Raw genomic sequence first — 25,625 nt, 5'->3', positions numbered from 1 at the left:
CCTTTAACTCCTGCTGCAGCCCTATATAAAAGGATGTCACATAGAGGAGGGAGAAAGGTTGTTTTCTGCTGCTCCAGAGAAGCGGACACGGAGCAATGGATCCAAACTACAAGAAAGAAGATTCCACCTAAACATTAGGAAGAACTTCCTGACAGTAAGAGCTGTTCGACAGTGGAATTTGCTGCCAAGGAGTGTGGTGGAGTCTCCTTCTTTGGAGGTCTTTAAGCAGAGGCTTGACAGCCATATGTCAGGAGTGCTCTGATGGTGTTTCCTGCTTGGCAGGGGGTTGGACTCGATGGCCCTTGTGGTCTCTTCCAACTCTATGATTCTAGGGTGTGGGGGTTGTGGTTGCCCGGCCAGGCCATCACCTCTGCCGCCACCCTATGCAAACCTCCCCCCAGCTGCACCGTGTAGGGCTGGTGCTTCGGGGGAGTGTCGGGGCCTCTTTGGCAGCCCCCCCATCATTTCCCAGTGCACTGTGAAGGTCCTGTAGGGCCACAATTTTTTGCTCGGACCACATGGTCGTCACCAATTTTAAGGAAGCGTCTTATATTCAGGTATTGCCCCCCCCCAAAATTTATTTTATTTTTTTCAATTTTTTAAATTAATTTTCCAAATTTATAACAGACAAGTAAAAAGAAAACATCCAAAAAACAAACAAAGAAACATTAATCCTATTTGTAATAATTTCACTTTTGTTAATATTATTGTGTGACTTCCTTGAATCCCTCGGCTGAATTTCCATATAAATCATTATAGCAGTTTTCCAAAACTATTTTCACATAAAATTTACTTAGTCAATTAACATCTTTCTTTCTTTTCATTTTTTTTAACCATAGTATTCTACAACATCACTTATTTAAATCCTAGGCCAATCTGGTGCTTGCAAGTAATTCTATTTAAGTTATCTTAAATAGGGCTACCTTTGAAGGTGACCCGGAAACTACAACTAATCCAGAATGTGGTGCGGCAGCTAGACTGGTGACTGGCAGCAGCCGCCGAGACCATATAACACCAGTCTTGAAAGACCTACATTGGCTCCCAGTACATTTCCGAGCACAATTCAAAGTGCTGGTGCTGACCTTTAAAGCTCTAAATGGCCTCTGCCAAATATACCTGAAGGAGCGTCTCCACCCCCATCGTTCTGCCCAGACACTGAGGTCCAGCTCCTAGGGCCTTCTGGTGGTTCCCTCACTGTGAAAAGCCAAGTTACAGGGAACCAGGCAGAGGGCCTTCTCGGTAGTGGCGCCCGCCCTGTGGAACGCCCTCCCATCAGATGTCAAAGCGATAAACAACTACCTGACATTCAGAAGACATCTGAAGGCAGCCCTGTTCAGGGAAGTTTTTAATATGTGACATTTTAGTGTATTTTTCATCTTTGTTGGAAGCCGCCCAGAGTGGCTGGGGAAAGCCAGCCAGATGGTCGGGGTACAAATAATAAATTATTATTATTATTATTATTATTATTATTATTATTATTATTATTATTATATTTAGCTAAATAGTCTTTAAATTTCTTCCGTTCCTCTTGGTACTCTTCCTCCTTCTGGTCGCGGACTCTCCCACCCCCACCCCCCGAATTTTAAAGGTGTGGCTTATATTCAGGTGCGGCTTATATTCGGGGCAATACAGTATTTTTACAGGGGGTTCCAATGGCAGGGCCTGAGCACCTAACTCACCACTCCAAGGCTGTAGCTGCATCCAGGAGGAAGAAAATGCTGCATCTCTCTCTCTCTCTCTCTCTCTCTCTCTCTCTCTCTCTCTCACATACACACACACACAGCGCCAATGGATTGCAGCTATCAAGAGATCAGGTGACATCAAGGGCCAATTGGAGTTCCACCTGGTCCTATAAAAGCTGCTGCGACTGGCATGACTGCAGTGTCAGACATTCATTGCTCAGGTGTATGCTAAGCTGCTCAGAGGCAGCCTCTCCCTGCTTGACTACCTATTCTGTCCTGAATGAGGGATTCTGCCTAAATAAATATGCAGCTGAAGCAAAGTCTTTAATCCCCTGTACAAGAAGAGGATGCAGCAGTTTCCAGATGGTCTTCAAACCCTTCAGTGGCTGGAACAAGAAGAGGACCCAGCACTTTTCAGGTGGTCAACGCAACCTTTCGGAAATCTAAGGCAACTGTGCTTTTCTGGTTTCCATGCAAACACATCATTGTGCAATTTTAGTAAGAGGTTTTTCACACACACAAAAAGCAACATGACTCGCGAGGAGGAACGAAAAGCAGGATGTGTCCATTCATCTGGAGGGGTCATCATGGCAAAACCCACCATGTAGAAGGAGCAGAAACGATTATTTATGTATCCAATGAGAGCAGTGCGGATACTACTGCATAGCTGTCAATTCCCCCCCTTTTTAAGGGAAATTCCCTTATTCCGAATTGGATTCCTCACAAGAAAAGGGAAAAGTTGACAGCTATGTACTACTGGCCCAGAGATGGAAAGAAAATAAAGTCCCGACCAGAGACAGATGGACTATGCTGAAATGTTGAAATTGACAGGGAAAATCAGAAGCCAGGAAGAGAAGAACTTTGAGAAGGAATGGGGAAGATCTACAATGTATTTAAGAAAACACTGTAAAGAACTAAAAACAGGATTTGCATAATGCTTGTAATGTGTTAAAGACTATGGTAAAGGTAAAGGTAAAGGTACCCCTGCCCGTACAGGCCAGTCTTGCCAGACTCTAGGGTTGTGCGCTCATCTCACTCTATAGGCCGGGAGCCAGCGCTGTCCGAAGACACTTCCGGGTCATGTGGCCAGCGTGACAAGCTGCATCTGGCGAGCCAGCGCAGCACACGGAACGCCGTTTACCTTCCTGCTGGTAAGCGGTCCCTATTTATCTACTTGCACCCGAGGGTGCTTTCGAACTGCTAGGTTGGCAGGCACTGGGACCGAATGACGGGAGCACACCCCGCCGCGGGGATTCGAACCGCCGACCTTTCGATCGGCAAGCCCTAGGCGCTGAGGCTTTTTACTATGGTAAAAATGGACTATTTTTTAAAAAGAAAAAAATAAGAGAAGCAGTTGAAAAAAAATTGATAATGGTAACCATGGAAGGGTAGAGGGAGCTGAAGGATTCATGGAATCCTAAATGTTGATGTTTAATGTTTGAATTTTAACTGGTAATGTAAAACTTAACTTAAAAGATTTGACAAAAAAACAACAGCACACCATCTAGGACACTACAGTGGTACCTCGGGTTAAGAATTTAATTCGTTCTGGAGGTCCATTGTTAACCTGAAACTGTTCTTAACCTGAAGCACCACTTTAGCTAATGGGGCCTCCCGCTGCCGCTGCACCGCCGGAGCACAATTTCTGTTCTCATCCTGAAGCAAAGTTCTTAACCCGAGGTACTATTTCTGGGTTAGCGGAGTCTGTAACCTGAAGCATCTGTAACCCAAGGTACCATTGGAGTAGGCTAATGATTGCTTACCCCAGTGCATACATGCCCTTTGAGATAGTGGAGGTGAAAGCTTTTAGAGGTATGCAGGTCTGGAGCTGGCCATGGTGCTGAAACAATGACAAGCACACGGCCATCTTCTCCTTCTTTGGGGATCCCTCATAGCAGAGTAAGATTATCTTCCATAAACATGGTTTTAACAGTGAGTCCGTAAGTGACTGTGGAGACCAATTCTGGATCCACACGTCCTTCCACAGTGGGGACATTGGTCTCCGGGCAGGAGTTGATCACGGTGAGGGTTTGCCAAGTGTGCCTTCCTCTTAGCACGTTTCTCCCTTGCGTCCTGAGTTCGAGCGTCTTCAAAGCCCATGACACCTTTGGTAAAGGCTGTTCTACAACTGGAGTGCTCGCAGGCCAGTGTTTCCCAGTTGTCAGTGTTTATACTACATTTCTTTTGGATTTGCCTTGAGACAGTCTTTAAACCTCTTTTGTTGACCACCAGCATTACGCTTTCCATTTTTAAGTTCGGAATAGAGTAGTTGCTTTTGTGAGCAACATCCAGCATGTTTTTTTGTTGTGCAAGTGGTGTTTCATTATTTACTTATTTGATTTATCACATCCCAAACGCCCAGGTAACAATAACCTAAAATCATTAAGTTCCAAGTGCATTAATTAAATCACCTTCATCTCACATCATCACGCTATATCTGGGGCCACCAAAAGCCAATGAGTGGTACCTTGGGTTACATATGCTTCAGATTACATATGTTTAGGTTTGTCATTGCTTTCCTCCGAAGAAGCAGGCGTCTCTTAATTTTGTGGCTGCTGTCACCATCTGCAGTGATCATGGAGCCCAAAAAAGTAAAATCTCTCACTGCCTCCATTTCTTCCCCTTCTATTTGCCAGGAGGTGATGGGACCAGTGGCCATGATCTTCGTTTTTTTTGATGTTGAGCTTCAGACCATATTTTGCGCTCTCCTCTTTCACCCTCAATAAAAGGTTTTTAAATTCCTCCTCACTTTCTGCCTTCAAGGTTGTGTCATCTGCATATCTGAGGTTGTTGATATTTCTTCCAGCAATCTTAATTCCGGCTAGGGATTCATCCAGCCCAGCCTTTCGCGTGATATCTCTTACAATTTCCCCCATGCCTTTCTATATATGTGCTGTCAGATGTGGCACAATGCTCAGATCCTCACTTTCTCTAGCTGAAAGTGTCCTGAACTCTATGAGGAAACTCGCCAAAAATCAGAAGCCGGAAGCCTGCCCAGCTTCAAAGACCCAAAGCAGAAACTCCGTTTACCTTCCTTTTATCAGCAAGCTTAAACCAAATATCCTTCAGTGTAATTGTTTGCCCACTGTATGACACGTAGGAAAGTTAAGTACCAAAATACATTAAGCATTGGACAAAGGATTAAAAATTCATCATTGCCCCAGAAATATGAACCCTGGCTGCTGACATTTATAACTTCCTATGTCCTTGAAAAGGTAATAAGCAACTGGATCCTTCCATTTATTAATTCGATCAGATTATTTATAGCTGACTGTATCCCATGGGCTCAGGACTAGGGTAACGGAAATTTAACCCAGCTACCTTAAATCTCTGCCTAGGAATCTAATAATCGAGTCCATAGGAAATAGACGCCAAAGTCTCTGAATGGAGTAAGACAGAAACCAGGATTTTGTGGGCATCACTGAGATCTCACTGGCCTTGAGTAGCATTTTAGGAAATTTTTAATTAGCACGTCACTTATATCCATCTCTGAGAATATAAGAAGTCCTTTCTTACACTCTCAGAATGGAAGGGCAATGAAATGGGATACTAGACTGCTGGTTGTACCTGCTTGCCTCCCGGAATCCCCTTGTGCTCAGGGGTCCTTTGCATTTCTCTACAGCAGCGGTTCTAAGCCTGTGGGTCCCCAGATGTTGTTGGACTACTACTCTCATCATCCCTGAGCTCTAGCCTTGCTAGCTAGGGGTGATGGGAGTTGTAGTTCAACAACATCTGGGGGCCGACAGGTTGAGAAAGGCTGCTCTATAGCTTTCTAGGGTTGTAGCATAGGCAGAATTAAGGAACCCTTTAATGAGGGTGAAAGAGGAGAGCGCAAAATATGGTCTGAAGCTCAACATCAAAAAAAACAACGAAGATCATGGCCACTGGTCCCATCACCTCCTGCGAAATAGAAGGGGAAGAAATGGAGGCAGTGAAAGATTTTACTTTCTTCGGCTCCATGATCACTGCAGATGGTGACAGCAGTCACGAAATTAAAAGACGCCTGCTTCTTGGGAGAAAAGCAATGATAAACCTAGAGAGCATCTTAAAAAGCAGAGACATCACCTTGCCGACAAAGGTCCATATAGTTAAAGCTATGGTTTTCCCAGTAGTGATGTATGGAAGTGAGAGCTGGACCATAAAGAAGGCTGATCACTGAATAATGGATGCTTTTGAATTATGGTGTTGGAGGAGACTCTTGAGAGTCCCATGGGCTGCAAGAAGATCAAGCCTCTCCATTCTGAAGGAAATCAGCCCTGAGTGCTCACTGGAAGGACAAATCCTGAAGCTGAGGCTCCAATACTTTGGCCACCTCATGAGAAGAGAAGACTCTCTGGAGAAGACCCTGATGTTGGGAAAGATGGAGGGCACAAGGAGAAGGGGATGGCAGAGGACGAGATGGTTGGACAGTGTTCTCAAAGAGACCAACATGAGTTTGACCAAACTGCGGGAGGCAGTGGAAGACAGGAGTGCCTGGCGTGCTCTGGTCCATGGGGTCATGAAGAGTCGGACATGACTAAACGACTAAACAACAACAACAACAAAGCATAGGTCCAGAAGCATATGAAATACCCTTCTGAACCCTTTCAACATGTCCCCAAGGACACATCCTTAGATTGCAGTTTTCCAAGGCCTCTCGTTGGCCTTGTGCATCTCATTCCTCACTCCCATTCCTTTGACTTTGTTTCCAACACATCCCACTTAGTGATTAAATCCTTTGTTCTGCTTTGACCTCATCCCCCACTGCCTACGACTTTCCAACATGGGGTTTCATCAATAATGAATTACTGTTTATTCAATTGTTTCACTTCTCCTACTTTACCCAAAGAGGTTACATCAGCCTCCCAGCTCATCAGGATCAGAGAGGTTTCTAGAGCAAGCAGAGGGTTTCGGGGAAGAGCACATCATGTGAGCCTGATCTGCCTTTCCATGCTAAGCTGTAATGAAAGCCAGCACCTCGGGGATATAGAAAACGCCTGGAAGCTCTGCTACGTTTTGCCTTCTGCATGAAATATGAATGGTATAAAGCCAATAGCAGGAGAAAAATCAAACTCTGAAAGGTCACAGCAGTAAAGCGCAATGCAAAGAAGGAAGCATAACATTGAGGTATGTAAACGTTTAAGTGAATTCATTGCTGATTCTTGCTCCACAGGAATTGATAGGAGCATATAGGAACATATGAAGCTGCCTTACTGTCAGTCAGATGGCTGGTTCATCTAGCTCAGCATTGTCTACTCTGACCAGAAGCTCTCTGAATATCTCAGGGAATCTCTCCCAGCCCAACTCGAGATGCCAGGCATTGAACTTGGAACCTTCTGCATGCAAAGTTCTTCCATTTAGCTACAGCCTCCTTGCTTCTCCTTCAAGCAGCTATTATGTTCTCTGGCCACAGTTGAAGAAGAAGAAGAAGAGTTTGGATTTGATATCCCACCTTTCACTCCGCTTAAGGAGTCTCAAAGCTGCTAACAATCTCCTTTCCCTTCCTCCCCCACAACAAACACTCTGTGAGGTGAGTGAGGCTGAGAGACTTCAGAGAAGTGTGACTAGCCCAAGGTCACCCAGCAGCTGCATGTGGAGGAGTGGGGAAGCGAACCCTGTTCACCAGATTACGAGTCTACCACTCTTAACCACTACACCACACTGGCTCTCTTTTGTCATGCACCTATGACTTTGCCAAATGAGTCTGAAGACACTGCGTATATACTCATGTTTTCATGTGTACTCTGTTCCCCTTATAATATTACTATTTGTTATGGGTGTTATGGGCTCTCAGTTTTTGGACAGAAAGAAGAAGACAAAAACAGGGTTCAAGATGACCTTAACAGATTGGAGAAATGGGCCTAAACTAACAAAATGAATTTCAGTAGGGATAAATGTCAGGTTCTGCAGTTAGGCAAGAATAATCAGCTGCACAAATATAACATGGGAAAAACATGGCTTGCCAGTTGTACATGTGAAAAGGATTTTGGGGGTTTTAGTGAATCATAAGCTGAACATGTGTCAACTGTGGTGCAGCAGCAAAAAAGAAGAAGAAAAAGCTAATGCTATTCTAGGCTGCATCAACAGAAGTATAGTGTCCAGATCAAGGGAAATAATAGTACCACTCTATTCTGCCTTTGTCAGACCACACTCGGAATACTGTGTCCAGTTCTGGGCACCCCAATTTAAGAAGGATGTTGACTAGCTGGAATGTGAGCAGAGGAGGGCGACCAAGATGATCAAGAGTCTGGAAACTAAGCATTACAAGGAACGGTTGAAGGAGCTGGGTATGTTTAGCCTGGAAAAGAGGAGACAGAGAGGTGACATGATAGCTGTCTTCAACTATCTAAAGGCCTGTCCCATGGAGGATGGAACAAGTTTGTTTTCTCTTTCTTCAGAGGGTAGGATTCGAAACAATGGCTTCAAGTTACAGGGAAGGAGATTGTGATTAAACATCAAGAACTTTCTGACAGTAAGAGCTGTTTGACAATAGAGTGGTCTCTCTTGGGAGACTGTGGGCTCTCCTTTCTTTGAGATTTTTAAGCAGAGGTTGGATGGCCCTCTGTCCTGGATGATTTAGCTGAGATTCCTGCAATGGAGGGGGTTGGACTAGATGACCCTTGGAGTCCCTTCAAACTCTACAGTGGGTCACTTGCTACACTATTACAATGAGGAAATTCCCATTACAGGAAGTTATAAGTGTGATCTCAGTTTGACTAAATGTAAGATGATGATGATGAAGAAGAAGAAGAGGAGGAGGAGGAGGAGGAGTTTGGACTTGATATCCCGCCTTTCACTCCCCTTAAGGAGTGTCAAAGCGGCTAACAATCTCCTTTCCCTTTCCCCCCACAACAAACACTCTGAGGTGAGTGGGGCTGAGAGACTTCAAAGAAGTGTGACTGGCCCAAGGTCACCCAGCAGCTGCATGTGGAGGAGCGGAGACGTGAACCCGGTTCACCAGATTACAAGACTACCGCTCTTAACCACTACACCATGCTGGCTCTGATAAGTCCTGTTATAGCTTTATTCAAACTATGACGTGTGGGAAACCCACAAGAAGGACATTGTGATGGCCTGGGAATCCGATTCAGAGGCTGAACCGGAGGAATCCCACCCTGCACAGGAGTCCCCGCCTCCAGGGCCGGCTGAGCTGGGGCAGGGCCTTGATTCTGAAGCACCTGCACCTGTGCCGGATCCTCAGGAGCAGGCACCAGGTGAATCCACTCTGGCTCCGGAGGCGATTGAAGACACAGTGCCTACAGGTGCGCCTCTCCCAGCCCTGTCAGGGGAAAGTGAGTCTCCCCCTGGGTCCAGTAACCCACCGGCCTCTCCTGAGCTGCAGAGGCTCAGGGCAGAGAGGCGGAGGGAACTGGTTTCTCCCAGGAGGAGTGCTCGCCTTAAGGCCAGGAGAGGCGGGTCACCTGGGGGCCGGGACCGCCCCTGGCCTCAGAGAAGATAAAGGCCAGTCAGCCTGGTCCCAGGTTGCGGGAGCATCGTCGTTGAAGAGCTGTTTCGGCCAGCATCCAGTCCTGTTCCCCCAGAGTTCCTGTCCTTGCCCGGCTCCTCGCTGTGGACCCCACTTCGCCCGTGCAGGACTGTCTGCCGACCCTCGACTCAGGTCCTGGACCTTGCCCCATGGTAACCTCCCCCCTGGACCAGCACAGACATGAGTGAAATAGCACACTCCTAGTTATGATCCCTGGTAACATGTAATCATCAAAACCAGTACCATTGATAGTCTTATCCTTCACGGATGTGCTGGGGATTGAAGTCGGCTTGCTACCACTGAGCTAATGAATTTCCTAAACAATCACCCCACCTGCAAAAAATACGTCATGCAGACCTCTTTTTGTGTGAGTTTGTGTGCGTGTGTGTTAATCTGTTCTGTGGAAAAGAGAGTCAATTGCCTTAAAATGTCCCCAAAGTCTTCTAAAGACAAGCATCCTCTGGCAATAGCAAAAATGGATCGGGTGGCAGCGGGGGAGGGAAATTACTTTTCCCCCGTTGTCTCAGCATGGAAGGCAAAGAGTTTTTGATCTATGTATCACAGCACCATCCATCAAGGCGTTTGCCCACAGGAGAAGATGCTTCAAGGTCAACGTAGGCAGGAAATTATCAAGAGGAGAATTAGGACAATGGAAAGGAGGGGAGCAAGGAAGGGGGGGGGGCGGGGAGAACCCATGAGAGACGAAGAGTCCACAGTGATCCAAAAGGTGCTGAACAAGCCTAGCTTGTAATAGACCGAGAATGCATTTTTCCGTGATAGATGGGTCCCATTAGAATTCTATTAAAGCCCAACAAATACCTATAAGCGTTACAACTTTTGACCCACAGAGCCAACTGCAGCCCACCAGGCATGTAGGGCAGCCCACTGTTGAAGGGTCACTGAACCTGCTTTTCCTACTGTCATCTCCCTGTCAACTGCATTAACATGCCAAGCGCTGGGGGGATGGGCTGTAGCTCAGCAGTAAGGAAGCTCCTTTGCATGCAGAAGGTCCCAGGTTCAGTTCCATAGCTGTCACCTTACAGATTTGAAAATAAGGGACCAGCAGCCTCGAAAATAAGGGATCAGTAGCCAAAATAAGGGATCAACAGTTACTTTGATAAAATACATATTTTGTTGCGTCCAAATGGCTTTAGATACCTATTAGGTCCATAAATTACCATATAGCATATATTCAACACACAAAAAACAGCAACAATTTGTTGTTGACAAAGGACAGCTGGACATAGAAAGGGCCCCATTACCTTCAGTAGCTTATTTAAGGGACATCAATAAGGGACAGCAGCGGGACATGGCACTGGGATAAGGGACTGTCCCGCCATATAAGGGACGCTTGACAGCTATGTTCAGTTCCTGGCATCTCAAAGTAGATGCCTTTCTCTAGCCCTGGAGAGCCAAGTTATTGTAGGCAATAATGAGCTACAGGGACCAATGAACGGGTTCCGTATGAGATAGCTTCCTGTGCTCCTTTGTCAAACATCTGGGAGACCACGGCAGATGTGCTGGTCGACTGTGTTCAGTTTCTTGGGTCATCAGCTGGGCAGGCTGGAAACAGAATTCTGATTAAGCAGGAGATTCCTGCCCAGAGGCAATAGGCCAGATTTCCTTGCACCCGGGTACAGAGAGGCTGTGAGCCCAAGAAGCACCATCTACATTGCACATTTACAGCACAATCATACCACTTTAAACAATCGTGGTTTCCTGAATGAACTCTGGGTGCTGAGAGGAAACTCCTGGGAAAAGGCCGTTGTCTGTGGAAGCCGCTCAGTTGTGGAATTTACTCCCCGCAGAGGCACATCTGCCAGCTTCATTATGCTGAAGACGCAGCTCTCATACCCTCCGACATTTCTCTGATGAAAAAAAGGTAAAGGGACCCCTGACCATTAGGTCCAGTCTTGGCCGACTCTGGGGTTGTGGCACTCATCTCGCTTTATTGGCCGAGGGAGCCGGCGTACAGCTTCCGGATCATATGGCCAGAATTACCAGGCCGCTTCTGGCGAACCAGAGCAGCGCACGGAAACGGCGTTTACCTTCCCGCTGGAGTGGTACCTATTTATCTACTTGCACTTTGACATGCTTTTGAACTGCTATGTTGGCAGGAGCAGGGACCAAGCAACGGGAGCTCACCCTGTCGCGGGGATTAGAACCACTGACCTTCTGATCGGCAAGTCCTAGGCTCTGTGGTTTAACCCACAGCGCCACCCGCATCCCCTGATGAAAATAGGGATGTCCTATTCAGTTGTTGTTGTTGTTGTTGTTCTGACTGGGTTGCTCCAGCCACTCTAGGTGGCTACCAACATATATAAAAACATAATAGAACATTAAACATTTTTTTAAAAAAAACCTTCCCCATAAAAGGCTACCTTCAGATGTCTTCTGTAGGTTGTATAGTTACTTATCTCCTTGGCTTGGGGCTGGCAAAACTCCATACCTTCCAACATTTCTCCGGTGAAAATAGGGACATACTAAGGAAAAACAGGACATTCCAGGATCATATCAGAAACCAGGACGGCTTCTGTAAATCTGAGATTGTCCCTGGAAAATAGGGACACCTAGAGGGACTGGGACATTCCCTGTTGTTGTTGTTGTTGAATAGGACGTCCCTATTTTCATCAGAGAAATGTTGGAGGGTATGGGGTCTTTTGTCTCAAACCCTGTGGGGCTGCTGCCTGCCAGTGTAGACAATACTGAGGTTGACAGACCAATGGTCTGACTCAGTATAAGACAGCTTCCTCCGTTCCTATGGTTCCCTGGCAATTGAGGTTGCTCTCAGGTTTTGATCCCACTTGGCGTTTGATTTCGCATTCGCCTCTTTCCCTCCATCTCTTTTCCTCTTGTTGGAGGCAGGAATCCGTCAAGTGCTAAGCAGCCCCCGCTCTCTCGTCCCTCTGGGAGACATATCCAGAATGCGCTAAAATATAAGACCCGATTTCCCAGAAGCCTTTAATGGAGCCATGCCAGTCTCTGCGGCCTGACGCTGCTCCCTCAACTTCATCTGTGTAACTGTCTGGAAATGTAAATCTACCATTTGAAAGACAAGAGATTCCAACTTGTAATTTCAGAGCCTGAATTATACATGACTCTAACCGGCACAGTTCATACCGCACCTCATGAAATCAGGCCCTTATTCTTCTTTAAATAAAATAAAGTGAACTATGGAGACTTCTTTTCAAATTAAAGTTGCTTTGAAAGAAAAACGGCGCTATGAATAATAGACCCTCCCTCATGTCTCTCCCGTCCTCCAGACATCCACGCACGCCCCCCAAGATTTAAAAAGTAATGCTCTTCAAATATTTGAGGGTCAAGTTCTGACCTACATTAAAGTTCCTTTCCATTTGCCCAGTTTTAAATATTTTAATCAGAAATCGAAGAGACCTGGAAGGAGGGGGAAATGGTAAAGAGGTAGGAGGGGCGGACTTCACAGAGAAGATTAAAAGAGCTGCACAGATAACCAAACGGTTATGCAGAGAACTCATCATTATTCTGCTTTCAGATGGAGCCTAAAGGGAAAGGAAGAGAGAGCTGGATTGGCAATAGAGATCAAGCATCCTTAGCCCTTCAGCACTGCAGTTCTGGGCAGCGCCCCCCCACAAGAAAAATAGGTGCCAGAACGCACCATGAAGTTGTTACAGGAAGTCGCCTGGCGACTCAGGGCAGCCCTGAACAGATACTGGTTTGACAACAGCCACATTCGCTGCTTATGGAGGTGCTAAAAGCTACAGCAAGCTGTCTCCCTAGCTGGTTTGGGGGTCGCCTCTGGTGCAGGACAAACAGGGCTTTCTTTAGCATATGCGCCGCCAGGATGCAAAGATCCGCCCAGTGCCCCCAAATTTAGTTTAAGGGTAAAGGGAAGCCCTGACCATTAGGTCCAGTCATGGCCGACTCTGGGGTTGCGGCGCTCATCTCGCTTTATTGGTCGAGGGAGCCGGCATACAGCTTCCGGGTCATGTGGCCAGCATGACTAAGCCGCTTCTGGCAAACCAGAGCAGCGCACAGAAACGCCGTTTACCTTCCCGCCGGAGCGGTACCTATTTATCTACTTGCACTTTTGACGTGCTTTCAAACTGCTAGGTTGGCAGGAGCAGGGACCGAGCAACAGGAGCTCATCCGGTCGTGGGGATTCGAACTACCGACCTTCCGATCAGCAAGTCCTAGGCTCTGTGGTTTTGACCACAGCGCCACTGGCGTCCCTCAAATTTAGTTTAGCTGCCCCCAAATTAACTTTTATTGAGCTTTTTTTTTAGGGGGCCGAACTCAAAGTTGTTGAGCTTTTTTGAGGGGGGATTGCTCACCTGTAACAAGAACGCAGGTGGAAAAACCTGCTTTTGTTTCCTGACTCTTCAGGAATATTTGACACTACAGAGTAACAGAGCAATGGAGGAGGGGACTTTCTATTGCTTTTCACTGCCACCGATCCAGAGGGACTGGTATGCAGTAGGTATACATTTGGCGCCCCCCAGAATTCAGCGCCCGGGTGCCCCGCACCCTTGCACCCCCGGGTAAAGACGGCCCTGAGGACAAATGTGACCCCACCTCCCTTGCTTTCTATTTTCAGGCAGATGGCTAGGGCAGCCCCGAAGGGCCCTTGTGCAAATGCGCAAATGTGCAGTGATAGAGGCTTGGTTGGGAAGCTTAAAGCCCACCATTGTTACACAGAGATCGATTCCAATCAGCATGGCCCTTTCCATGTTAAAAGCCCCACATCTATTTGCAATTCTGTTAACTTGGGAAATCATGGGAACTGGAGTCCAACTGCATTTGGAGGGCACCAGGTTGGGAAAGGATGCCAGGGCCACTGGGCATTCTTCTTGCTAGAGCTCAGAGCAGTAGGTTCATCTTACCTTCTTATGCACTCATCTTAGCCTGCCTGCATGTTAAGGTCAGCGACAGGCACTCTCTCCTGCCCGCCTCTGATAGCAGTTAGATAGTTGAGTTCTAGGATAGCGCCTTCTTTGTGATGGCCCCCTGTCTCTGGAAAGCCTTTTGTCTTGGGTCTGGCAGGCCTTATCATTATTACCGATGGAAGAAGGATCCACCATATCAAAAGGGGTTCGCCTGATCTGATCTGAGTAAAGGTAAAAGGTAAGGTAAAGGACACCTGGATTTTTAAGTCCAGTCAAAGGTGACTATGAGGTGCAGCACTCATCTCACTTCAGGCCAAGGGAGCTGGCGTTTGTCCACAGACAGTTTTCCGGGTCATGTGGCCAGCAAGGACTAAACCGCTTCTGGCGCAACGGGACACCGTGACGGAAGCCAGAGCACATGGAAACGCCGTATACCTTCCCGCTGCAGCAGTACCTATTTATCTACTTGTACTGGTGTGCTTTCGAACTGCTAGGTTGACAGGAGCTGGGACAGAGCAATGGGAGCTCACTCCGTCGCAGGGATTTGAACTGCAGACCTTCCGACAGGGAAGCTGAAGAGGCTCTATGGTTTAGATCACAGTGTCCCAGATTAGGTAAGAGTGCTGAGAGTTGTTAGGAGATCCTAGTTCCCCTCCTAAAAGCTACCAGAGATCCAGGGGGGAAAGGGTTGATTGTTAAACCACTCTGGGAACTGTAGCTCTGTGAGGTGAATAGGGGTCTCATAACTACTCTCAAGGCCCTGAGCAAACTATAGTTCCCAGGATTCTTTGTGGGGAGCGGAGAGTCACTACTGGCGAACTAGTATAACAGCACTTTAAACTTATGGTGCAGATGTGCCATTGGCAGCGTTTTATTACAGTGGTACCTCGGCTTAAGAACTTAATTCATTCTGGAGGTCCGTTCTTAATCTGAAACTGTTCTTAACCTGAGGTACCACTTTAGCTAATGGGGCCTTCCCTGCCGCCGTGCTGCCGCCGCACAATTTCTGTTTTCATTCTGAAGCAAAGTTCGTAAACCGAGGTACTATTTCTGGGTTAGTGGAGTCTGTAACCTGAAGCGTCTGTAACTCAAGATACCACTGTACTGAATTGTATTCTTTCTTCTTCTTTAGCGATCCCTTGTAGCAAAGACAGATTGTCTTCCATAAACTCCGTTTTAGCAGTGAGTCTGTAAGTGACTGTGGAGACCAATTCTGGATCCACACTTCCTTCCACAGTGGGGACATTGGTTTCCAGGAAGGAGTTGATCATGGTGAGGGTTTGCCAAGCATGCCTTCCTCTTAGCACCTTTCTCCCTTGCGTCCTGAGTTTGAGTGTCTTCAAAACCCATGACACCTTTGGTAAAGGCTGTTCTCCAATTGGAGTGCTCGCAGGCCAGTGTTTCCCAGTTGTCAGTGTTTATACTACATTTGCTTTGAGAGAGTCTTTAAACCTCTTTTGTTGACCACCAGCATTACGCTTTCCATTTTTACTGTGGGGCCGACTGCCTCTTTATTGTTTACTGCTGACTTTGGTTTAAAAGGGTTTTGTTGTATGTTTTAATCCTGCAAGCTACTCTTAAAAGCAACCCCTTAAAACATTTATTGATAATCAGAACAGGAATCTTTCACCATACAGCCATATATTTAATTTTATGTGTCATATGAAATCCAATGGAGCAAAATTATTCTCTTTGGCCATACTGGAGGTGGGGGGCAGGCCCCAGCAACACCCAAGCTCTTGTCCGCATTTCGGAATTGCAGGCAAGCTCCCACCAGCAGCTGGTGAAGACGAAATCACGGCAATGTGCAGATGGCAGCCTGCAACCTTTGTTTTCCCCCACACACACTCCCTTCATTTGCTGGGGGGCAATTATTACTGGTGGAAATGTAGCATATGCCGGTGGCTCTCATTCTAGCTTTCGCTGTAGCATCTGCCGTCAAAGTCAACATTTGCCATCTTCCTGGGAGCGTTCCAGGCTGTCGTTTGGAAATGGAAACAGCCAACAGGCAATGAAAATGGGGAGACATTTCCTAACTCCATTTTGGCACGTGGGATCTTGGAACTAAACGATCCATCTTCCCTCCCTCCTGGGTTGCCATACAAGCAATGTGTCCAGTTCTGGGCACCACAGTTCAAGAAGGACACTGACAAACTGGAACGTGTCCAGAGGAGGGCAACCAAAATGGTCAAAGGCCTGGAAACGATGCCTTATGAGGAACGGCTAAGGGAGCTGGGCATGTTTAGCCTGGAGAAGAGGAGGTTAAGGGGTGATATGATAGCCATGTTCAAATATATAAAAGGATGTCACATAGAGGAGGGAGAAAGGTTGTTTTCTGCTGCTCCAGAGAAGCGGACACGGAGCAATGGATCCAAACTACAAGAAAGAAGATTCCACCTAAACATTAGGAAGAACTTCCTGACAGTAAGAGCTGTTCGACAGTGGAATTTGCTGCCAAGGAGTGTGGTGGAGTCTCCTTCTTTGGAGGTCTTTAAGCAGAGGCTTGACAACCATATGTCAGGAGTGCTCTGATGGTGTTTACTGCTTGGCAGGGAGTTGGACTCGATGGCCCTTGTGGTCTCTTCCAACTCTATGATTCTATGATTCTATGATTCTAAGCACTTTGACCTCATCCTGAGTCCCAACTCTGTGCTGTGCAGCTGCGGAGGCACATGGCCGCCACAGAACTTTGAGGGGCCTGTCCCCTTCATTCAAAAATTGGGGGGGCCTAGTCCCTGCCTCCCCCTCCCAATTGGCGTGCCTGTAGCAATAATAATAATAATAATAATAATAATAATAATAATAATTAATAATAATAATAATAATATATTTATACCCCGCCCATCTGGCTGGGTTTCCCCAGCCACTCTGGGTGGCTTCCAACAAAGTATTAAAATACAATAGACCGTCAAACATTAAAAGCTTCCCTAAGCAGTGCTGCCTTCAGATGTCTTCTAAAAGTCTGGTAGTTGTTTTTCTCTTTGACATCTGGTGGGAGGGCATTCCACAGGTGGGTGCCACTACTGAGAAGGCCCTCTGCCTGGTTCCCTGTAACTTGGCTTCTCGCAGTGAGGGAACCGCCAGAAGGCCCTCGGCGCCGGACCTCAGTGTCTGGGCTGAACGATGGGGGTGGAGACTCTCCTTCAGATATATTGGACAGAGGCCATTAGGTCTTTAAACGTCAGCACCAACACGTACTGGGAGCCAATTTAGGTCTTTTAAGACCGGTGTTATGTGGTCTCGGCAGCCGCTCCCAGTCACCAGTCTAGCTGCCACGTTCTGGATTAGTTGTAGTTTCCGGGTCACCTTCAAAGGTAGCCCCACGTAGAGCACATTGCAGTAGTCCAAGCGGGAGATAACCAGAGCATGCACCACTCTGGCGAGACAGTCCGCGGGCAGGTAGGGTCTCATCCTGTGTACCAGATGGAGCTGATGAACAACTGCCCTGGACACAGAATTGACCTGCTCCTCCATGCACAGCTGTGAGTCCAAAATGACCCCAGGCTGCGTACCTGGTCCTTCAGGGGCACAGTTACCCCATTCAGGACCAGGGAGTCCTCCACACCTGCCTGCCTCCTGCTTTTCAAAAACTATTAAAGTGGAATGGATATTTTGGAAAAGACAAAGCAGCAAACAGGGAGGGGAGATGTGCAGCAAACCTGCACAGATGATGTCCACACCTTGATGTAGCATATGAAAGCTACTTTCATGTGTAGGACTAGAAAGGGCTTGAGAAACACACACACACACACACACACACACACACACACACACAGATCTTTCAATTAGCACAGGTCTCTGTACCCTGGCAAAAACCCAGCAAATGAGGAGTGCAACAGGGCGAACCCCTCCTATCTCTCCCTCTCTTTTACCGTATTTTTCGCTCTATAAGACGCACCAGACCACAAGACGCACCTAGTTTTTGGAGGAGGAAAACAAGGGGGAAAAATTCTGAATCTCAGAAGCCAGAACAGCAAGAGGGATCGCTGTGCAGTAAAAGCAGCAATCCCTCTTGCTGTTCTGGCTTCTGGGATAGCTGTGCAGCCTGCATTCGCTCCATAAGACGCACACACATTTCCCCTTACTTTTTAGGAGGGGAAAAGTGAGTCTTATAGAGCAAAAAATACGGTACTTTCCAGGGAGGCAGGGTCAAGAACGCCACCGAAAAATAGCCATTCAACTTGTCTGTAGCACAGTGGGTCAGGGAGGGGGAGTGGAAGGGTAAAGCCTGTTCTGCTCCTATTTGCGTTTAAATGAGATTAAGAAGACAGGCAAGGCTGCCTTTAACCCTCAGAGACAAGGGCTGCAAGGCCCTGGATAGCCAAGCAGCATCTGATTAGTCCCAGTTTTCCCTAAGGGCTTTTTCCCCTCCACATCTTTCACAAAGGAAAGGGCCTCTTTCCCCACTCAGCCAGCAAGGGTAAGGAAATGCAGGCCGTGTGCAAGCCCAATTGCACCCACAGATGGCATCATCTGCCCCAAAGCTGAACCTTATTTGTGCTTTGGTGAACCGCCGAGTGTCCGCAATGCACCCCCAAGTGTGCATGATGTTCCCCTCTGTGTGTGCACACTCTAAAGTTGACCTCCCTAGTGAGCAACCAAGTTTCTGTCTCTCAGGGACATCTTGCAAGGCCTCATATTTTTGTCGTCAATAATAATAATAGGGACGCAGGTGGCGCTGTGGGTTAAACCACAGAGCCTAGGACTTGCCAATCAGAAGGTCGGCGGTTTGAATCCCCGCGACAGGGTGAGCTCCTGTTGCTCGGTCCTTGCTAGCAGTTTGAAAGCATGTCAAAGTGCAAGTAGATAAATAGGTACCGCTCCGGCGGGAAGGTAATCGGCGTTTCCGTGCGCTGCTCTGGTTCGCCAGAAGCGGCTTAGTCATGCTGGCCACATGACCCGGAAGCTGTACGCCGGCTCCCTCGGCCAATAAAGTGAGATGAGCGTGCTGGACCTAATGCTCAGGAGTACCTTTGCCTTTACCTTTTAGAACACCTCTACATATTTTGTTGTGTGAATTTGCAGCACCAAACTCTCGTGATTTTCTGAGTTAATCGGGTTGCAATCTGTTTTTTCTTTTCTTTTCTGGAAACAACTTGGAAATGAATGCCACTAGATTTTCAGAAGCGGCATTTGCATTGTGAGAAAGATCACATAGAGTGCAGAAATTATCAGGTAAAGTAAAGATCTGTGATATCTGAATGCAGCCAGCGTTGGCCATCCCTAGGAATATATTCATACAGGGGAAGAAAATGTAAGAAGAATCTGCTGGGTCAGGCCAGTGGCTCATCTATTCTAGCATCCTGCTCTCACATCCACAGATTTGACCATGAATTCATCCTGGTTTATAAAATTGCTGCCTTGCCATAGCTCTGGTTCTCTGATTCACACGTGACATTTGTCATGCGACAGGGAGGACTAAGATCAGCTCCCTTGGTGAAAATATACAGTGCTATATTCATGCAAAACAAAGCAAAGCAGATTTTAAAAGACGGTGGCTTCCATTGCTGAGATGCTAGAAAATGTGCACGCGCTCTAGTGGCATTTTATGAAGACAATAGACTTTTTGTTTCAGTTTACTCCGCAGCAAACGAGAATCAATTACCGGGCGGCACCAATTACTGTGGCATGTTAATGAAAAAAATAAATAATTGAGGGTATGGGTAAACATAAGCGCTGTGACATTTGATGGCAACTTTTGTGCAAACTGCTGGCGTCTGCAGGAACAGAAGCGGGGGGGGGGGGAGTGCGCGTCAGAATGGCTTTGTTTTCTGACGGGGTGTATTATTATATCCTTGGGGGGAGACGCACACAGCCTTTGCCTAATTGGATTCTCTCCCTTTCTGCAACTTCTTCTTCTTCTTCCCCGACGCTCACACATAAATATTTAAATCGCAGTCACGCTGGCTGGTAAAGTTTTTGATGTACCTATTGCTGAGGAAATGCTCTTTCTACATCAGCCTGAGCCTTGCTTCTCTTTGTTTTTCTTCTTCCTGGGTTTACTTTAAATGAACAATCTCTCTCAGCACCAGAGCCACATCCTGGTGTAATGGGCTGAAGGGCTTGTTTTGTACAGGTTGAAAAGAATTTGAGATGAGGAATTGGAGGAAATGACCGGCAGAATCCGAGACCAGGGAGAAGAGTCGGTGGAAGAAGACTGGAAAAAGTTTAAAGATTATTTACATAAATATTGCAAAATTAATGAATGTTAAAAGAATGGTGGAATGAAGTTATTTGGCTTTAGTAGAAATCTTACAAGGACTTAAGTATAAATAGATTAATAGAATATTATAGCTAAAATAAGGTTAGAATGTGTTAAGATAATTATAGGACAGAAAACAGAGGAAGATGGAAAGGAATTGCTGAAATAATTGATAGAAGTGGAATACAAAAAGGGAGGTGAGAGGAGGTCGGTGAAATAAGTGAATGGAAGATAAGATATTGAAACTGTTTGAGTGTTTCAAATTGTTTTTGTTTGGTTTTGTTAGTTTAATGTGTTAGTGTTATATAGTATTTTTGTGTTGTATTGTATTGTATTGTTCTTTTTTCGTTTTTTGTTTTTGTTTTGTTTTGTAGTGTTTAAATTGTTCAAAAAGTAATTTTTTTTTAAAAAAAAGAAAAGAATTTGAGACGAGTGGGGAAATCCATCATATTATTGCACACACACACATCAAGTTTATGTAATTTTTAATTACTGTTGGATTTAGGGCAATGAGTGTAGGGGTTTGTTGTTTGTTTGCTTCGGATGGGGCAGGATCCAAAGAACTTTGAAGTTATTTGTATGTTCCCAAGGGGGCTTTGGCATCATGCTTCTGTTGTCTCTCCTCCACAGTCTCTCCATGAAACCAAGGGGAATTTCAGAAGCATTTTCCGTGTGATCTCAATCCTGTTCAAAAGTCAAAAGTCCCCACTAAAGAGCACCTTAGATCTCAGCCACAGTGTTCAAGTACTGAAATCAGCAAGTTGACGATGACTCCTGTCATCAACAGGAGTCAAAAATCAAGTTTGTGTCCACACACACATGCTACGTCCAAGGTCATTGGGCAGAGGGAAGCAACCACCTCAGGTGTCGGGCTTTGGGGAATCAGGTCCCACCCCCGGTGGCAGTAATTAAGCAGATCAAATGAAAGATCAAACCTCTCCATTCTGAAGGAAATCATCCCTGAGTGATCACTGGAAGGACAGATCCTGAAGCTGAGGCTCCAATACTTTGGCCGCCTCATGAGAAGAGAAGACTCCCTGGAAAAGACCCTGATGTTGGAAAAGATGGAGGGCACAAGAAGAAGGGGATGACAGAGGACGAGATGGTTGGACAGTGTTCTCGAAGCTACCAGCATGAGTTTGACGAAACTGCAGGAGGCAGTGGAAGACAGGAGTGCCTGGCATGCTCTGATCCATGAGGTCATGAAGAGTTGGACACAACTAAATGACTAAAAACAACAAATGAAAGGAGCGTTCTTACCAGATAGTTTCTTTAATAATCATAGCGAGAGACAAAGAGATTAATGTCTCCATTAATCTACGTCACTCCTATGTCAGGTAATCTGAGCTTGTTGTCTCTGCGCTTTCTGTTCTATCACTCTCAGAGCCCGTCTAGTCCTAGGTGAAGGGGGATCAGGAATGCTGTCCAAGGACACTGAATCTGCCAGCTGTCTCTCTCCTGGTGTTCCCTCTTCTAGGTGTCCCTCACCCAGTATTTCCCAGCTTTCCCCCTCTGGACTATGCCCCTCTGCAAACCACTGTTCTAAATCAATACTGTCCTCCTGCCCTTGGTTTGCCACAGCACCTCCTTGGCTCTTCCCTTCTGCTGGAGGGCAGGAGCAAGAGTGCTCTAAGCTAATATAGCCAGCAGCTCTCAGGTGTGCTGGGGGTTGCTGCTGTCCTGTTGCCAGCATGGATGTTTGAGTCAACCCCAAGTCCAGTTGCCTTCTGAACATGGAAGCGGAGGAGCTTCCGTCTTAGAAATGTCTTGGGTTAGATCTGGCTACATCCACAGAAATTCCCTCTTTTGCACAACTATCAAAGGTGCTGGTGTCATGTCCTGTTTCCCCCTGGCCACCAAAGCTCCGTGGATTGAAATATCCAAATGGAATTTATAATCCCGATTCACACGTAATGCTGAACCAAACAGTGGCTTAGCTTGAACTAGCAAAGGAGTGGATTCCCAGACCAAAGATCACAGTTGCTTGTCTCCTCCCTTGGTCCTGCTGCACTAATGCATGACTCAGCCACAGTTTTGCTTACCATTACGCGGTGGCAAGGGACACGAGTGGTGCTGTGGTCTAAACCACTGAGCCTCTTGGGCTTGCCAATCGGAAGGTCAGTGGTTTGAATCCCCACAATGGAGTGAGCACCCGTTGCTCTGTCCCAGCTCCTGGCAACCTAGCAGTTCAAAAGCACACCAGTGCAAGTAGATAAATAGGTACCACTGCAGTGGGAAGGTAAATGGTGTTTCCGTGCGCTCTGGTTTCTGTCACGGTGTTCCGTTGCACCAGAAGTGGTTTAGTCATGCTGGCTGCATGACCCAGAAAGCTGTCTGTGGACAAACACTGGCTCCCTTGGCCTGAAAGCGAGATGAGCGCCACAACCCCATAGTCACCTTTGATTGGACTTAGCTATCCAGGGGTCTTTTACTTTTACCTTTACCTTACGTCCAAACTCAGGCTTGTGGTTTGTTTCCCCCAGACAAACCATGAGCAGTAAATGAAGAACAAACCATGGATCACCCATTGGTTGTTTTTCTGGAGTGAGACTTTAGTTGAGATTCCTGCATTGCAGGGGGTTGGACTAGATGACCCCTGGGATTCTTTCCAACTTTACGATTCTACGATTCAATGAGACAAACTATGAGCCTGGGGTTGATATGTGATGCTACCCCAAACCGTGGCATAGCCCTAAGAAACACAGCAGCAGCAGCAGAAGTGGAGCAGCAGCATAGCAACCATGAACTTCACACCAGGAACCTGAACCCTTGGTTTACACTGGGCCATGGTTTGGCTTAGCTTGCAATACAAACTGATTTATTCACTTTCCCTTTTTCTCTCCCCACAACTCTCTCTTTCACACACAAGAGAACATGTGGCACAACCCACTGGAAACATGAATTCAAAATATGCCTTTTAAATATCTAGCAAAGGAGCCAACTCTTAGGGGCTGAGGTCCCTTTGGCTCCCCCAATGAAATATTTGAGGGGACCAGCCCCCAGCCACAAGTTAATGGGCATTGCCATTCAAATGTTGTGCATAAGCTGCATCTTGCGACCGATTATGAATGGCAGGACTTACCTGCCCCCCCCCATATACAGTGGCACCTCTGGTTGCAGACACAACCCGTTCCGGGGTGCCGTTCGCACCCTGAAAAGTCCGTAACCAGAGCAGCACTTCTGCGCATGTGCGAAGTGCAATAGAGTGCTTCTGTGCATGTGCAAACCGTGCAGAACGTTTCTGTGCAGTGCAAACCGCTCAGAACGCTTCTGCATGCACAGCAAAACCCGGAAGTAAACACTTCTGGGTTTGCCGCGTTCTTAACCCGGAAAAATGCAACATGAAGTGTTCGCAAGAAGAGGTATGACAGTATTGCATTGAAATTGGCACCTGGGATATCCAATATCCAAACGTGGCCGTTTTGAATTGCTGAAACAGGCCCAGTTTCAGATTTGCGGGCTTTGAGGGCGTCACTCACCGCCACCAGAATCTGCATTGCACTGTGCATGACCTCGATGTAGCGATATTCCAAAGCGCAACCGATCACGGAGACGTAGGAATGGCTGTCCAAGCCCTTGATGCCGGCCATGGGAGTCTCCTTCCTTACACATCCAGGACCGTTTTCACTCCACCAGGACTGGTGCCGTGAGATGTTGAAAGTCAAGAGCTCACTGTCCTGCAGAGGGAGAAAACGCACACAATTAAAACAACAACCCAGAATACTAATCTAATTAAAGAGTTCACATTTCCAATCTCTTGTTGTTGCTGAATCGATTTTCACTTTGCACAGGTCCGCACCCTGGCTTCTTCAGTTAAAGAGAGCAAAGGGTTATAATAAATAATAATAATAATTTATTAATTATACTCCACCCATCTGGCTAGGTTTCCCCAGCCACTCTGTTGGGCAGCTCCCAACAGAATATTAAAAACAGGATAAAACATCAAACATTAAAAACTTTCCTAAACAGGGCTGCCTTCAGATTCCTTCTAAAAGTCAGATGGTTGTTTATTTCCTTGACGTTCCACAGGGAGGGTGCCACCGCCGAGAAGGCCCTCTGCAAATGCCTTAGAAATGCTATTCATTCATTATTCATTTATTAATTATTTGTACTTGCAGCCCACCAAAAGGTCCTGAACAGGTTACAAAAATATAACAATAAAAATAAGTACCATGTACCATTTTATTTATTTATTATTACATATATGTCCCAACTTTTAATCCAAGGATCTCAAGGTGATGTACATGTTCTGTCCCTTCCCCGTTTTATCATCACAATGACCCTGCAAAGTAGGTAAGGCTGCACAAGCAAAAGTCCTTCCATGGAGATTCCGCTGATGGGGCGAGTTAGGTGAATCCTGCCTCATATTTCTGTGCAATTTGCGATTTATTTATTTTTTATAAAATCCTCCTGGAAATTTGCCATCCCTTTATTGCAGATTTCTCTTAAAAGCACACTTTTTTTGTATTCGGTTTTGACAAATATGCCCATTTTTGCAGTGATTTCCATTTACCGTATTTTTCGCTCTGTAAGACGCACCAGACCACAAGATGCACCTAGTTTTTGGAGGAGGAAAACAAGGAAAAAAAATATTCTGAATCTCAGAAGCCAGAACAGCAAGAGGGATCGCTGTGCAATGAAAGCAGCAATCCCTCTTGCTGTTCTGGCTTTCTGGGATAGCTGCACAGCCTGCATTCGCTCCATAAGACGCACACACATTTCCCCTTACTTTTTAGGAGGGAAAAAGTGAGTCTTATAGAGCAAAAAATACGGTATATAATGCAGCCTGGCATGCAGTTCTGCCTAATATATGTTTTATGCACATCACATATGCACTTTTAAACATCTTGTTTGGCTGGATCACAAAATTCAGGAAAGTGTGAATTTCAAAGGCTATGGTTCGCAAGCTGGTTCAAGAAGTGCAAATTAAACAGATTCTCACACAAACAAAACTAAATTTCTCCTCCATCTCCAACTACAAAGATAGCATACTGTGTACTCACAGAGGGAAACACACCAACTGCATTCGTGCGAGCTGACAAGCCAGAACTGGAGTCATAAGAAATATTTTCCTAACGGACTGGTTTAATTTCCTCTGCGCCACGAGCACTAAGCATCCTCCATAAATTCTCTTGCCAATTCCCTTTGGTATTCTGATGCATTGCACATTCAGGTCTTCTATTGACCTCCGTCACAATTAACCTCTTGGGTCAAATTACTCCAAGAAACTGACCCCTGGCATGATCAATAGCTGCTTAATGTACATCTCCCTGCAGAATTTCAAATCATCTCTCCTCTGCTGCTTCAGTTATCATGTGGTTCCCTTGCACTTTCCCCACCTTCCTGCTCGGTTCCATGTTTGCTTCCCTCGATTTTGTAGCTGACTATATGCTGGGGATGGGACGCGGGTGGCG

General features: G+C 46.4%; 1 protein-coding gene across 4 annotated transcripts in view; it reads right to left on the bottom strand.

Moving 5' to 3' along the window:
* Nucleotides 1-25,625, bottom strand: part of NKAIN4 (sodium/potassium transporting ATPase interacting 4) — a gene marked incomplete at its 3' end in the record, with an annotated part of 305,839 nt that overhangs the window by 221,392 nt on the left and 58,822 nt on the right. For all 4 annotated transcript variants that reach the window (XR_014512872.1, XR_014512873.1, XM_083447700.1 and 1 more), the window contains exon 4: nt 23,691-23,888. Coding sequence is in view for 2 of the 4 variants with exons in the window: in XM_083447700.1 (XP_083303826.1) it covers nt 23,691-23,888 (198 nt within the window). The remainder of the gene's footprint in view (nt 1-23,690; nt 23,889-25,625) is intronic.

Source organism: Podarcis tiliguerta (genome assembly GCF_965153285.1).
Source record: "Podarcis tiliguerta genome assembly, chromosome: 6".
Classification (NCBI taxonomy): Eukaryota; Metazoa; Chordata; class Lepidosauria; order Squamata; family Lacertidae; genus Podarcis; species Podarcis tiliguerta.
The sequence above is the reverse complement of the archived record's forward strand: the minus strand, read 5'-3'. Positions and strand labels throughout refer to the sequence as shown.